Raw genomic sequence first — 16579 nt, 5'->3', positions numbered from 1 at the left:
TTAAATAGAAAAATAATATTTATTATATAATAACCAACATCAAACTAAAATTCAGTAAACCCAGGGGAAGAACAACACCAATACCAGCAAATAGATATCAACAATACTGGTCATATAGAAAACAACCAATACAGAACCATCTCCTTATTAGGCAAAAAAATAAACTATCACCAACAAGATATAAATCATTTGCAAAACAAAACTGGCCCACAATATAATTTCATCCAAATTTTTGCAAAGTCCTGCCTACTAGTGAACTTCATTTCTCCAGAGTTCCTGCACTGTTGAGTTGATCTAAATTAAGGATAATGAAGGATCAGCATCCAGAAACCAAACTTGGAAAATTTCAGTGCTATAATACCAATCCCTAATCTGCAGATATTCATTTTTCTGTCTCTCCCTCCCTTCCTCTCTCTCCCTCTTTCTCTTTCTCTCTGTCTCTCTCTCTCTGTGTCTCTCTCTCTTACACGCACACACACTCACACACAAAGATAACCTGTGATGGAATTTTCCTTTAATCACCTATCCCAGTTGCTTGTGGACTTCCCAGATCATGAATAGACAAGTTGTGAGCAGTTGTGAGCAGAAATTTTCCACATAATGTAATTGTAATTAATTTTACTATCCCTTTCATATGCCTTCATATGTGGTAGAAAGATTATTATTTTTCTTGAAATTAACTGTTCTAGAAAACATTGCTGTCTGGACTAAGTGTGGCTTGTTATTTGTGTCCTTATTGCCATTGGGAATCTACCTTCCCATCAACATGGGTTGGGTGAGTAACCTGTCTAGAGTGAAGAACTAAATTAATGGTCGCAGAATATTTTGACCTTTTCCACTTTCTCTGCCTCACCTATACACAACAAACACCCTCACATCAGTAATGGTCAATTCTAATCTCTTCCTACCACCTGTCTAGATCAAAAGCTGTTTTCTTCTGCCATTGATGGCAAAAGCAATCTTCCCTGCAGAGATGTTGGTAGGGAGGCTTTACTTTCATCCTCAGCCCTGTCTGATCAAGATCACTATTTACCTGCAGAGCTTTCTGGGGAAGCAGGAAAGGCTTTGATTTCTCCGGTTCTCAATGGGAATAAACTTAACACCACCCTCCCCAGATCTAATAGTATTGTATCCCAGTCACTGAGTGACTTTTAACTAATCACTCTCTCTTAGACCAATACAGGGTTGTTGTTGTTGGAAAAACAGCTTTGTTGTTCAGGAACAGCTATCCTGAATTGCTTACAAAAGAAATAGATGCGATAAAAAAATAATATGTAAAAAGTAAATAGAATCTAAGTATGATATATAAAAATGACTGAAAGCTGTGACTGATCTGCATAGCTTTTCATTGGTGGGATAACTTTAAGCTTGTAAAAAAATATTTTCACTGTTACATTCTGTAAAATAAGAGTTTTTCAAACTGGGTCTTTCAGAACCTTTAAGGTTCTGTGAGAAATTGATGTGAATCCAAGATAAACTAAATATGACAATAATGAAGAAGAAATAATATTGTTTGAACATGTCCAGAGCATCCATAAGCAATTACACCCGAGTCACTGAACATTGATATGTTTGATTAAAACATTAGCTACTGAAGTAATTGTGAGAGTCAAGTTTTAATTTTTCTTTACTGGAAATGTTAATTTTGCAGTTACAATAAACAATTTACTTAAAATAAGTATCTTGGACAATAATTGAGGCATTTGCTTTGTGAAACTGTGATAACTTTAATATACTAATACATATATTTTCCGAAATAAACCACAGCAGGCAAAACTTATTGCTATTTTTTTATCATTAGTGATTTCCCTCTTGATTAAAGATTCCAGAACAGTTTTTAACAAGTTCCATAACCTGAAAAGTTTATAAATCCTTGTAGAGAATAATATTTAAATAACGTTTTCTTTTCCCAGCTGCCATTGCAGTGTTCTTGTTTTGCTTAATACATAGCATGAAATTCTGGTAAACTACAGGTGTTTTTACCATTTTCAGCTATTCCAAATGAATGTTCATACAGTATATTTTTGTAATCTTTATGTTTGTGTGTGTATATATGCATGTTCATGTGCATGTGCAATAGCTCAGCAGTTAAGACACTGGGCTTGCCAGTTGGAAAGTCAAGACCTGAACGTCATTAAACAGAGTGAGTTTCCGTTACTTGCCCAGCTCCTGCCAACCTAACAGTTCAAAAGCATGCAGATGTGACTATATAAATAGGTACCACTTCAGAGGGAAAGTCACAGTGTTCTGTGCATCTTGGCCTATAGTCATGCTGGTGGCCACAAGACTACAGAAATGTCTTTGGGTAATGTTGGCTCCCTCGGCCAAAAACAGAGATGCACACCACCCCCTAGAATCAGACATAACTGGGCAGGGGAAACATTTACGTGTGTGTGTGTGTGTGTGTGTGTGTGTGTGTGTGTGTGTGTGTATTCACACATATATACAAAAATGTATTTGAAAGCAAACAGAAAACCAGCTAGTCCTGACTGGTAATTTGCAATTAATGACAGGCCACAAGTCAAATGGACAGGATAGCTGGCTTGTTTTGGCTTTTTTTGCCAGTAGCAAGGAACAAGACACGCTTCTATGCCATCTGATTATGGGCAGTGATACCAAACTGCAAGGCTCAGGGGCTTAATTGCAGCAAGCTCTTGGAAAAAAATCTATGTGGTCACTAGGTGTTAAAAACAACCTGATGACCTATAATCATTCTATGGAGGCAAATATTTGAAGGTGCATGCTAATCTTCCCTATTTCTTTCTATATTTAGTTGCTTGCTTGTAAACTTTATCTCCCTGCTTTCTTTTAGAAATAGTATATAGAACAACCTCCTGTTAAGAGAACTTCCCTGTGATGCAAATTAGGCCGAGAGATCATGACTGCTCAAAGCACCTGATGATTTCCTCTGGTATTAGGAGAGCCCCTTAACTGTTGTGCTGCATGGGAAAGCAAAGCTAATCTCACACTCTGCACTTTGCTCCAAAGATCTCCAGTGGTTAGAATATCTTCAAGTTTATCAGATTCAGTCTAATCCAAATCTAAGGTAAACCTTTCCCTGCTCAAGGGATGCACTTGAAAAAGCAAATGTGGTTTCAAAGGAGATCCTTCCTGTGTAAATTTTGGTAACAACAAAGAAAAGCATGGAGTTTTATTTATGTATTTATTTATTTATTCAATTTATATCACCATTCATCTCAAATTAATAGCTCTGTGTGGAATTATTATGGGAAAGCACAGGGAGCAGGAAACAACCCCTCCCCCGACAACATCTACACATCTACACAATGATACAGTAAGTTAGAGTAAGTTATTTCCCACTCTAGTGCAATAACTATAGTTCCTTTCAGGATATAATATTCTAATACTTAATATTCTTCAGTTCTGCACTTCTAATTCAAGTGTCTTCAGTAGTCAATTTACAGAATTTGCTCCTTTTTTGTAAAAAATCTTTTTAATTCTGCAAAAGAGGAGGCAAAATATTCTTAATAGTCTGCTGAATAATTTTGTGTGTGTCTCAACCACTTAGGTTTTTCTTTAAAATATTTTTATCTTTCTGTAAAGCTTGGAGTTATCCCGATATATTACTCTCTCATGGATAAATGTGTTGGAAACATCAACTAATTGTTTGCATTTATTTTTCAGATTATTTATTTTATTTTCAGCAATATTACTGTTGCTTTGTTTTCCTGCATCTGTTTATTTCTGGTTGTTGGAATTGTGTTGGTTTTATTTTATTTTTGCACGCTTGGTTTTCCTCTAAAGTTCTTTGAGTTTATCATTATTACTGTTAATAATGTTCTTAAATGTGCCTGATGCTGAGAATCTTCCTCTTTTTCTGTACATGCTTCCCCTTTCAGGCTAAAATATGTGTTAGTTTCATGGAAAATAAATTTACTCTGAAAATAATTGATCAGATTTTAAAGAACTTCTAATGGGCTTTAAGGTTAATGCTTTGAAATCACAGTCTTATACACCTTCAATAATTTACTGACTCATCCCTATCACGCAGGAATATTGAATAGTTGTTTGTCTTGTCTCTTGTAAAATACTGAAAATATTCTGATCCATTTTATTCAGTATTCTCAGAACTCATGGTAAATCTGGTTTCTAAAAATCCCCACTTTGTCTGTAGTTAATATAAATACATGTCCTACTGCCCGTCAATGTTTTTAAAAAATCCAGACAATATATGAGTTTAGATAGAGGAATTGAAAAAAGTTTAAATGAAAGACTCACCAGTCCCTCAGTTTTGGAAAACAGAAAAGCTCAGAAAAACCTTTTACAGTTTACAGAAGAAAACCCGCTAAGGCAAAATTTGTCTTATTATTTAAACAGATAACTTTTCTGTCTCAAATATGCTTTTTCAAAAGGCAGCTGGACTGGGTTTTTTTTCCTTCAGGAAGAAGAAAACGAAAACATTTCTCTTCTGATCCAAGAAGCTTCATAAATTCTGATGGTGTTCCAAATTCAGTAAAAAAAAAAAAAAATCAGGAAAAAAACAGTCCAGTTGCCTTTTAAAAAAGCACCTTTGAGACAACTAAGATCTGGTGACTGAGAATCTCCATGGACAGATAATTTTTCTGTTACTGAAGTAGATCAAAACACAAACAGTCCTCAAATCACATTATAATGCTACTTCTTCACATCAAACAAGAAGATACTCTCTGCCATAAAAGCTTATGCATTACTAGAATTCCTTTTTTAAAAGAAAAACTTAATTCCACAGTAATATCTAATACATAGCAAATATTTAAAAACAATACTGGGAGAGTGACTTTTGCAGCTTGTCTTGATTATGCATTTTGAGATCTGAAGGCTCTGAACCTTTTAGCTTTCTGGAAGGTAATTAAAATCTGGCTTTTTCTCCAGATAGTAGTGCTAGGCTGTTAGGAGTGCCCAATATATCTGCTTCAGTTTTGTGAAATTGATATAGTGTCTCGCTTTTTCTTTTTTTGTACTGAATCATTTTTAGTCAGGATTGTGAGATACACATTATCAATATTAAAAATTATATGTGTGTGTATAAGCAAATAGATTGCTTATCACCCAGAGTAGATAGGTAGTGATATATATTTTCAATAAATAAATGTTTTCATTTATTACATTCTTGTTTTCTTCCAAATATACTTAAGGGGCAGCTTCAATGGTGCTAATAATTTTAGATTTTGCAGCCCTATTAATACAATACTTGGGAAGGATTCCAGAATGTAGTAGGAATCATTGTACCAATCTAACAATTTCCAGATAGTCTTAAATTGTAACTCTTAAAATATCCAATCAGCATGGCCAGTCCTCAGAGGTTTGTAACTGCATTTTTGGAAAAAATAGGTTGGAGACATCTGATCTAAAAAGTGGATTTCCCTTCCCCATTATATAATTAAAACTGAAATTAATATTATCATATATAAATATTATCACTGATTTTCTTTGACTACATAATTTTCTTTTCATTCTACATAAAGCAGCATTTACATACAGTACTATACATTGTCCTCACTAGATAAATACCCAGCAGTTTTACCTCTTAAAGGAGTTCATAAAATGCATGGAATTTAAAATGCATGGAATTGCTTTCTGGAAAATTAACAAGGAAGTTCACGTTCACATGACTTAATGACATAATACCGAAAAATAAATGTAAAACAGAACAATTTAGGAAGTGGTCTATATAGCATGAGATATTTGCAATGTAAAAGTACAACACAGCTACTAATACGTCAAGCCTACATTTACTAATTCGTATTTATAACTCAAAAACACTTCCTTAAGGATCGTATTGCTGATTAGTACAGTTGCTAGATTTATCAGCCTGTCTCTCATGAAATGGAAAGTGTTGATGAAAGCTGCAATATTTCAGACATCGAAAAAGAGAAGTTGTGTGGGTGGTACATGTAGGTTTTTTTTAACCTTTTACTGTGATCATTGTTTAAAGAATTGGTGACTTGGGACTTTGTAAATCAGACAGCTGAAAGAAGAGTGTTGATTTGTAGTGCAAGCGACTAATCACAGATTCTGCTTACTGTAAGTTGACTATAAAGGATTTTCTTGCTTCCTTATTCTTGCTATCTTTTGCTGTACTCCAAATAGATAATTCAAAACTGATTATTTATTTAAGGTCCATTTAATCTATTATTTCATCAAAATTTAGAATTTTCCTTTCCCCTTTCAATTCCTAGGATTATTAGGAATATTTTAAATTATGAAAGGAAATGTACCTAGCAATTTTTTCCTCCAACCACTACTAGCGCTGGATTTAATGGTCTTCCTTCTAAATACATAGTTACTTTAGTTGCAGAGCATTCAAATAACTTGAGAATAATTTTTTGCTTGGGAATAAGAACCATTTGTTATAGATTATATAGTTGGAAGAAGAAAAACAACCAATTTAATAAACATCCATAAGTATGTGTAGATTCATGCAAACAACACTTAATTATGAACCACTTGAAGCCTACCAGAATCATTTGGGAGTCAAGTGAACCTGAAATTAATTGAATGAATGAATGAATGAATGAATGAATGAATGAATGAATGAATGAATGAATTGAACCCTAGCACAAATATGCACTGGCAAAATACTCTGCACTGTCACTATGATGTTGACTTTTACTTGTCTAGCACCTATGAGTGAAACAGACTTAAATTGTTTACAGTACTCTGATACCATCTAAGGACAGCCTCAAGCTTGGTCAATTTTTTTACATTTTGTAATGGATTATCCTGAAAGAACATTAGTTCAACTGTACTGAAAATAGAGGTGTTTCAGAATGAGAAATGAGCAAATGAGTCAAGTAGATTTCTGCTAATTCAAGGATGGGTGGGATAGCACTTCATTTCAGCAATGTGGAAAAACCTTTGTTTAAAAATAAGAAAGATAGGATGCTGCAGTGACCATTAGCAGTTTACCCATATTCCTATGTTAACAAAGATTCTTAGTGCTGAAATGATTGCTGTTATCTAGGCCACCAGTTACCCTCTACTCACCTGGTGACTGCCTGATCTGCAGAGATCAGATAAGAGAGGGGCGTGGAACTCATTTTTGAGATCCAACCATAACTGCTTGTTTGTTCCTAAATATTATAATCAATCCACTGTAATAATTAATTTCCACTGGAAAGAACAAATATTTAGTTTTCTTTTACTTCCTGATACGTCCTTTTATTGTATATTTGGTAACACCTGATCTGCCACTTCAATCTTAATCTTATTTCTTTCATATTTTCCATATAAAATTTTCATTTTAGAATCTTTACCATCCCAATATTACTTATGTCTTCCTTCTTACATCTTAATAACTTCCCCTAGCAGATATGGAAATTAAAATAGTTCTTACCTGTTTCTTTATGGGTATTTATAGAATCTTGAATTCAAATTATATACAGCACTAACACAATTTAATTTTACCTCAGTTCCTATTTAAATCTTAATTTCTATAGTCTATTCTAATTTTTCCATTGCCTCTAAATTTATTGTTACCTGGTTTTCTCCTCAGTACTGTATATTTGCTCAAGTTCTTCATATTACAGGTATCATTCTATTAATTTTCAGTCTGTTTTCAGACCAAGCTCCAAAGTACTTGTTTTAGGACAAATTGTGTGTGTGTGTGTGTGTGTGTGTGTGTGTGAGAGAGAGAGAGAGAGAGAGAGAGAGAGAGAGAGAGAGAGAGAGAGAGAGATGACTGTGCATTTTCTGAGCATACAAACACATACCCCAAAACTTTTGTATGTTTGTACATGTCTTTTTCATCTTTTAATCCACAATATAGTGATGAATTTGTGGATTACTGTAGATAAATCTAGATCTGATTCTTGAAATTTGATTTAACACTGGTTTGTTATTTCTATGTCAATTATATAATGTCTTTCAAACAGTAATTGTATATCTTTGAAGTCCATGTTTCACCAATGTTTTTTTTAATTAACTACCATTTACTAAACGCATAGTATAGTACAGTGCATTCCTACAGAGGTGAAAAAATAATTATGGGGGTGCTAGATCATTAGGCTGCAACAATCGGTATATTTGTCTATAATCTTATCCAAATTAGCCTTGTGCATTCTGATGCTCTCTGCATGTATTACTGTAATTAATTGTATCTTCTAAATTTTCCAACCACCATGACCAAATTTGAGATTTATAGGAAATGCAGGCTACAAATCCAGGTTTCCCAAAATAATAAGATTAGGAAGGAAATGAATTAAAGCATTTTCATCTTGTGGGACTTCTATTTTGCTTTTTGTAACTTCTTGCACTTTTGTTGGTCCTCTTCAGGTAAACTGAAGAAATGATGCATACGCCGAAAACCAAGCCAAACTTGTTCAGCTTAAAGGGATTTTTCTGGCTTTGTCTTTTTGAGCTTCTGCGTAGTAATTCAGGTAAGTCAATGTACATCTGTAAACACAGAAGAGCATCTCTTGATCTAACTTCCTTGTTACCAATTAGAAATGCAATATACTTTTAGAAATAGCCTCAGCTTTATTTCACAGCAGTAATTCATTACCACTTAGCAATGAACATCTAAGAAATAGACACAGGAATCACTTCCAGAATCAGAAAGTCCCTATCTGAATTTCACCTTTGCTGTGAACTGCCTAATGAACAGGACTAGTGATAAACTGACAAAAGGCACCAGGTAAGGCAATCTATTTCAGCTTCCACTTAGAGTATAGGGATGGGATTTGGGGACTTGCCCAGTTTCGTAAACAATATTTCATTTATGTGAGAAACTCAATGCCTCAAAAAAATCAGTTATAGTACAAGAGGTTTGAAAAAGACCCACTATAATTATGAGTTGCTTGTTGTTTATTGGTTGGTTTGCTATATTAAATGTAGCTATGAATATATATATATTATTATCCAACATAAAATTATTTGGTAAAAAAGATTTTCTCGAATGATCATCGTTCTGTCGGGCAAAGAATGAGGGCATGTTTTAAGTTCCAGTTAAACAGATTTATTGCTCATACCTATTCACAGGAATCTAGTCAGCACTAAACTGATACTGGATAAGATTTAATGGAATTCAAGAGCGGCTGGACTTGGTCTGCCTATTGGAATATAATAATTGCATTCCTCTCTTGACTCTGACCCAGGATGAGCTTCTCCTTCTCCTACCCTTTCCTCTATAATGATTTTTTTTCCCTAAAGAAAAAAGATGGAAAAAACAATGAGAACATGCAGAAGGTTACAACTGATAAATAATGTCTGAAAGCATCACCTCCACTAATTCCATCATTGAGATTTTTATTGTTATGTTGTAAGATGCCCAGAGTCATTGGATACGAGATGGGCAGCACATAAATGAAATTGAATGAATGAATACATGCATGCATGCACGCATGCATGGGAGTTGAAATGAACAGGGTGTAAGATTGCACCATGTATTGACAGGATCAGGATTGTCTGTTTTTCTCCCATTTGAAAAGAACAGTACATTTTTTATTGTGATTGCCTTTTTCAACCATGCAAAAAGTGTTTGAAGGCATACACTACCTTTCAGGTAGTGTATGCCTTCAAACACTACCTGAAGGTAAAACTTCTTGAAAGAAGTTTTACCTCATTAATATATTGGAGGCTTTGATAGCATGAAACAGGGGTCTGTGACTCTATTTTTGGTACTTCCGACCAAAATAGAATGACCTTGGAAAACAGTGCCAAGGGAAGATGCTTGGCCCTTTCACTATGAATGCTGAAATCTGAAGATAGAGTGCTCCACCACAATGAGAAGAGGAAGCAGAGAAAAATTGAAATGGGAGCCATAATTATCCATTAAAAAATCAAGAAAACACACAAAAATTCTTGCAAATCCCAGTCCAACCTACTTGGGTACCCACTTTAAAGCCATCCTCCTCAAATCACTTGTTAACAGCCATGTGGAAGCATCAGATTTTGTGGCAGAATGAACAAGAAACAGATTAAAAATAAAACTGCTTGTAAAGCCTTTATATGGATGGATACAGTAGAATTTGGAATTCCCACCATTTCTTTTGGATTCATTTAAACAACTGACAAAATGTCAGTAATTACCTGTTTTACTTATCTCATGATGGTATTGAGCATCCTACCACAGTACAATGTTGTGGCTATTCAGCCCTTAAAAGGAAACCATGGAGCTAGAAAAGTTCTATAGCTAAAAAGATCAAGAGCTTCAGACATTTCCCAGAAGGAAATTTAAAAGTACTTGATCTTTGCAATCTAAAAATATAGATGACTGAGATAGAACATGATAGGAAATTATCTATGCATTATAGGGAGAAAGAATCAAACAGATTTTACAGTTCTTATAATATACACTGAAATGAACAAATTTATAAGAATAGAGAAATTACAAAAAGATGGAATCTGAAGAGATTATTTAGAAAATATGGATCTTTCCTCTTATTAACTCAAAGATGAAGGAGTAGCAAACCTATGCATATGGACCTTATAGAATTGTGCAAATCCCAATTCTTTGAGTAGTCTTAAGAAATTAGTATTATTTACACCTCTTCAGAGTTTCAAAATGGTTATAGGTTGTCATTGTTTTTTCTTGGGATGAACTTTAAGAACTTCCTCCAGTAACTTCTTATTGAGATTAAAGGTTATAAAGATTAATGGTTTGTAACTACTGTACTTTGTAGTTGCAATCTAAATTATTTTCAATAATATTATTTCTAAAATACCAATGTAATTAAACAATGTTCTCTTTACCTTAATTTTGTCTAGTTGAGGAAGCAAGAAAATTGGACAGATTTGTTTTTGTTTTCAATATGAAAATAATTCTGTAATTTAAGCCTGCATAATTCTGAAGTATTCAAAAGGCCTCTTCCAATATTTTATAAATATTACCAATTGTAATTTAATATTGTCACATAATTGTGAGTATGTAACTCAGAGTACCTTTATGGACCATTATGGGGAAGTAAAAAGAAAATGAAAAAAGAGAAAAAAGATTAATCAAAGAAATAAAAATTGATCAGTATGAAGTAGTAATTAAATTATGCACAGAATCAGTTTTGTTAAATCTATATTATCAGTAATAATTAGTATTATTAAAACTGTATTAAAAACAAAGTAATATAATGCATAAAAGCTTTTTTAAGTTTATTTTTAAATAAGTCTTTACAATTCTTCTGAAAAAATACTAAACTCATATTTTAAAGAACCAGAAACACAACTAAAATGTGCTGGCAAGTTAAAACAATGTGATGTCTCATTACATGCAATATTCTCAGGAAGAAAGCAGAAGAGACATGCCAACTCTTTATTCACCAAGATTGTGTATCCATGGAACAACTTGGAAAAACCCATTTTCCCAGATTCTCCTAAGTTTGACAGCTTTCCATGCTATTAATATATGTAAATGATATATCTTAATATCTACATTTAATATAAACAGCTTACAAACATGAAGTACATTGAAGCAACAGAAAAAGGACACTAACTTGCTCAGACACGCTCTCTTTGTCCTGCTGTATTAGACAGCTCCTCCTTCTATTGCTACCAGTGCTGCTCAGGTTGCTCCATGCTTCCAGAATGGAAATGGGCTCTAAGACGAGGGGAAGGGGCAGGGAGGGAGAAGGAGGAAATGAGGGAGAGAGAGGAGAGAGAAGGGGAGTGAGAGAATTGAAAGAACCAGATGCTACTTCTGACCAAAATAGAATGACCTTGGAAAACAGTGCCAAGGGAAGGGGAGGCATGTGTGTAGCAGCCTAAATTGAACAACAAGAACTTGGCAGATCTCAATCCCTGATCACATTATTTTAGATCATGTCCACAGTAAAACTGGTTTCAGGAAAAGAGGGGTGACATTCCTTTAAAATTGGAACAATTGAAGATGGCTCTAAGTTGCCTTGATTGAGCAAAGACATGTCACACAGTTACTGTACTATGGTTCATGTGAGATAGGCCAATATGAGAATATGTCTTTATATCCAAGAAATTGAGAGAAGACTGACTAGACAATTCTTACCATGGAAAACAAAAAAACAAAAATGGTTCTACCTGCCATCCAATATTTTATTTATGGACCACTTTTTTTTAATTAGTTCATAAAATGAATCAGGAGGAGTCTCAGTGGAAAGATGAGTTGAACAATCAACTGCCATCATCCCCACTAACTGAAGCAGTCACCAAAAACTGTTTAATGATACGGTCAGCAAAGAACATGGGAACAAAAACATTGCAGTAGCTCTTGTTGTTTCCCTTCCAACATAGGGATTCTCCCATGCCACTTATCTCCTTATGGGCTTCCCCCAGTTTTTTTACAAAATTCCCCATTTCTGTCATCTCAGACTAAAGTTATCAAGGGGCTCTTGAAAATAATGTTTAACTTTACTTTCTATAGCATTTTTGAAAGTGTTTTATATTCATTCATTACTCAGTTATTAAAATATTCCAAAACTAATTCACTTGGGGAGGAAAAATCCATAGTTATCAAAATCAAGTTGTGGAAAAATTCTCACAGAAAGTCCAGCATGTCAACATATTTAAATTCATTGCTCAGAGACATCAGGGAATTAATTAACAATACTCTGAAATGTCTCATCTAAGACATATGGAGTTGTTTTGAATTTTTTGGTAGGATTGATCAATAAGAAAAACTCTTTGGAAATTCTACAACAGAGTCAGAAAGTTACATAAAGGCCTAAGCGGGTGATAGCATAGGAACTAATTCAGCAAAGTGTTATTTAAAAGTTAGATGATCACCAATGAAAAGTGAAAGAACTTACAAATGTAATGATTCAGAAAGAACAGAAAATGGGAAAAACCAGATAGTTAAAAAAAAAAAGAAAATATAAAAGACAAATACTTGATTTGATTAAAGCAAGATCAAAAGCAAGAAACCCACCAGCTAATTAGGCAAATAGTTTGATGACATATATATTTATTATTTTATTTAAAATATTTATATACTTTTACTTTATATACTTTTTCTTTTAAATCAAGTAATTTATACAGCAGTTGCAATTATAATTTTCAACAACTGAAAGTACATTCAAAAGTCACATAAATTATATAGAATAAAATACGGAATAAGCAGTAATAAACAGGATAGAAGGTTAAAGAACCCCAACATCATCATTACTAAAAAGCCTAGTGGGAATATTTACATAACACCCAAAACACAGAACAGATGATATCCATCATACCTTCCTGGGGACTGTTCAAATGCTAACATTTAAATTGCACTCATTATACATCTCTGAAAGAGGGTTGAAATGTGGGAAGAAGCATTGCTTTAGATGTCACAATTCTAGGCCTTGAAAGCTTATCTAGGTTAAATGCAACATCTTGAATCTGATCCAGAAAAAAATGGGAGCCAGTGAACATTATAAAAACCAGTTCAATGTAGTGGTTACTAGGAACTCCGAGACCAGTCTTGTTTTAGGCACAAAGCCAGTCACTCTCTCTCAGCCCTAGGAAGCAAACAATGACAAACTACTTCCAAAATCTTGCCAAGAAAACTGTTTTGTCCAGGCAATTACTAGGAATCAAGATTGACTTGGAAGCAGAGACACCTCAACATTATAAAGAACTGGCATGATGTGCTTTAATACTCTTGTCCTAACATTTATTCCTGATTTATTACATTGGTATGAAACCCTGTATCATAAAGTACCTATCTTAAAATAATACATTTTAAGACAATAAAATAAAATTAATGTAGGTATCCTATAAGCTAACCTAAGCTGCCCTATACTTGTTTTAAAAATAAAATCCAATTTTAAAAAGCAAGTAAAATATGAAGTTGCTTGTCTTCTTATAACTTTTTCCCTTCACATTGGGTGTCTGGAAGGTAAACAATGCAATATTTTTTTTTTAAAGTAAGCCTGATAGGGGAGAGTAATTTCAGTATCATTACTGTAAGTTGATGTGTGTTTCAGGTGGGTTGGTAGAGAACATACAAATGATAAAATGATACAGAAAATCAAGATCTGCTTGGAAGGAATGTATGAATTCTGAAAATGAAAGTCAAAATAGCAAATTTACAGATAGTCGGTGCAGGAGATATTATTATATTTGGAATTATTAAAAATTTTGGTAAAACTGTTCAAGGGCTTCTGAATTAAATTAGCAGACAAGAAATAACAAAACATCACTTTTATGGACTGATAACTGGATAGAACAAAGGCATACCATACATCAGGGGTGTCAAACTCAAGGCCAGTGGGTCAGATGTGTCATGCACTGGCCATGCCCAGGCCCAGTTTAGCAAAGGGGGGGAAGTCCCGATACATCACATGACGCTGCCATGATGACATGGTTTTGACAGTCGTGGTCTAGAAGATCCCCTAAAAAATTGAATTCTTTGAGATACTCATTCTCTAGCTTTGAATCCTCCAGATGCATTCACTGTGAATACTATTATTGCCAACTAGTACAAGAAATGAAATTTGTAGTCTAGTAGAGCTGGATATCAGAAAACATAAGTAAGATAGTTCTAGGCTGTATCAGCTGTCCATCCAGTACAATATTTTATTTTACATAATTATTAAACATTGTTTTAATTAACTCAGAAGAGAGTCCTGAAAGCAAAAGCCCTTTCCCATAGCTGGCCCCACCACAAGTGATATAGAAGATACATTATGTGTGAACCATATTCCGCTATCAAGGTCAGCACTCAATATATGTCTTGTGGTAGCAAAACCTCTTAAATAATAATACAATTATAATATGTAAGGACTTTTTGGCAATAACCCAAAAGCAACATTGAATCACATTATTTAAAATCCTAAAAATAAACAAAATAAGTATAATCATATTGTCTATAATTAAATACAATGGTCTGCGGAGTCTGTCACACCTAACATGAAGAACAAAGCAACGTTCTACAATAATTAATCCAGGTTAAAAGGCTATCTGAATAAATAACCTTCACAATGTTAAAAAACAAAACAATTCCTATAAACTCAGCAACTGCATTTTAGAGAGAGATGGAATACAGAGAATGGCCTTCCAGCAAATCTCAAGAAACAAGCTGCAGGTCTCTTATGTACTTGGGATCAAGCTCTAGGAACTTAAAAAATCATCAGCACTTTGGATTTTGGGTCCACTGGGATCAATTGATATTTTAAAGACAGCAGAGTTTCATGAAAAATGAGTCAGCCTTTTCAAATGCCACAAAACCAGTATTAAAGCACCTCTGTCCTTTCATAGCCCCTACACAGACTATGTTACCATTGTCTAGTGGCTTTCTACTGATTGATCCCCATACCTTACGGCAGTGATGGCGAACCTTTTCAGCACCAAGTGCCCAAATTGGAATGCAGGTGCACATGCCAGAGCCCCAGAAACTCAAAGACCAGCTGACCAGTGCACATGCGCACGCTGGCCACCTGATCTTCTGGTTTCCGGCGCACGCATGCACGCCGGCCAGCTGGTCTTCGCACATGCCAGAGCACCGGAAATTCGAAGATCAGCTGGCAACGGCATGCGTGCCCACAGAGAGGGCTCTGTGTGCCACCTCTGGCACGCGTGTCATAGGTTCGCCATCACAGCCTTATGGTATATAAGGTAGCTGGAAATAAACCCTGCAAGAGAGGGAAAAAAAGCACAGTAGAAATCAGAGATCAGTAACTGGATCATTAGCTTAAGTTGGTTTTTGATATATGGCAGAGAAAGTTGAAGCAGATTGGCTCGATAGTGATGTGGAGGCAGTAGAGACAACATCTTGTGTTCCTGTCCTTGAAAAAACACTAAATAGATCATGCTCATCAGTGGTGGGTTGCCCCCGGTTTGGACTGGTTCGCAAGAACCGATAGTAAAACCAGCAGGAGGCCCCGCCCACCGTTCCAGATGTTGTCATTGGTTATCTGTGCATGCGCAGAAGCAAGGTGTGTGCACAAGTGAAGCGAATGAGTGAACGCAATCCAGTTGCGAACTGGTAGTAAAGATAAATAGAACCCACTCCTGATGCTCATGTTAGGAAAAACTACTTGTATCAATCAACCTAAGCAAGATATCGTCTAAACATATGAAACAAGGGCCAGATTTTTTTTCCCAGGAAAGGTGGTATCTTTCTATGAGCAAGCTTTGATCAAGAAGTAATGCTAAATTGTGGAACTGATTCTTCTGTGGAAATGCTAACCATCGCAAATGAGCAGCATTTTCTTCTTGTCCAAATATCAACTACAGGAAGTCATTAATTTTCCAATGACTAAATATGAAGCAGAAGAAGAAAGGTAAACCTGGGTCAGAGATAATATTAAGCTATTGTTTAATATTTAGCAGGTATAAGGCTATTTTACAATTGTGAGAGGAGAAGCCTAAAAGCTTTGAGTTTTAATGAAACTTTGTTTTCCAACTGCATCTGAATTAGGGAAAGCATGATTTGTGCTAATAGTGGTAGTAAATATGACACTAAAGTTTGAGTCTAATAACATATATATCACTTTATATTTTCTCACGCTAATGCTTATTTGGAAAGACCCTTTTGGCATTTTTTGCAATCCTCATGGCATTACTGCAAACTTTACTACATCAAAGATTATTCCTACCTAAAGTTATGATTAGAAAAATACCATCTTTAAGTAGATCTCACAGTTCAATTTCTTCTATTGTGCAAACTTTCCATTAAAGTATAGCAGGGGTCTCA

The 16579-nt window shown here is 34.6% G+C and overlaps 2 protein-coding genes across 3 annotated transcripts in view; one reads left to right on the top strand and one right to left on the bottom strand.

The window, feature by feature from the left end:
* The window catches only part of ADPRH (ADP-ribosylarginine hydrolase), a 38663-nt gene extending 27126 nt beyond the window's left edge, over positions 1–11537 (bottom strand). Inside the window, exons 1-2 of one of the 2 annotated variants that reach the window (XM_070942680.1) lie at positions 11427–11537; positions 8970–9144 (exon numbers count right to left, since the gene is read on the bottom strand). The gene's annotated coding sequence lies outside the window, so the exon portion shown is untranslated. The remainder of the gene's footprint in view (positions 1–8969; positions 9145–11426) is intronic. The other variant, XM_070942681.1, reaches the window with a different exon arrangement.
* Positions 8266–16579, top strand: part of LOC139316147 (programmed cell death 1 ligand 1-like) — a 43480-nt gene continuing 35166 nt past the window's right edge. Inside the window, exon 1 of the mRNA XM_070942683.1 lies at positions 8266–8378. Coding sequence (XP_070798784.1) covers positions 8288–8378 — 91 coding nt within the window. The 5' untranslated portion in view covers positions 8266–8287. The remainder of the gene's footprint in view (positions 8379–16579) is intronic.

Source organism: Pituophis catenifer, unplaced genomic scaffold, assembly GCF_029215685.1.
Source record: "Pituophis catenifer annectens isolate HBS135680 unplaced genomic scaffold, rPitCat1.0.hap2 SCAF_4, whole genome shotgun sequence".
Classification (NCBI taxonomy): Eukaryota; Metazoa; Chordata; class Lepidosauria; order Squamata; family Colubridae; genus Pituophis; species Pituophis catenifer.
This window is presented reverse-complemented; position numbering and strand designations above follow the sequence as displayed.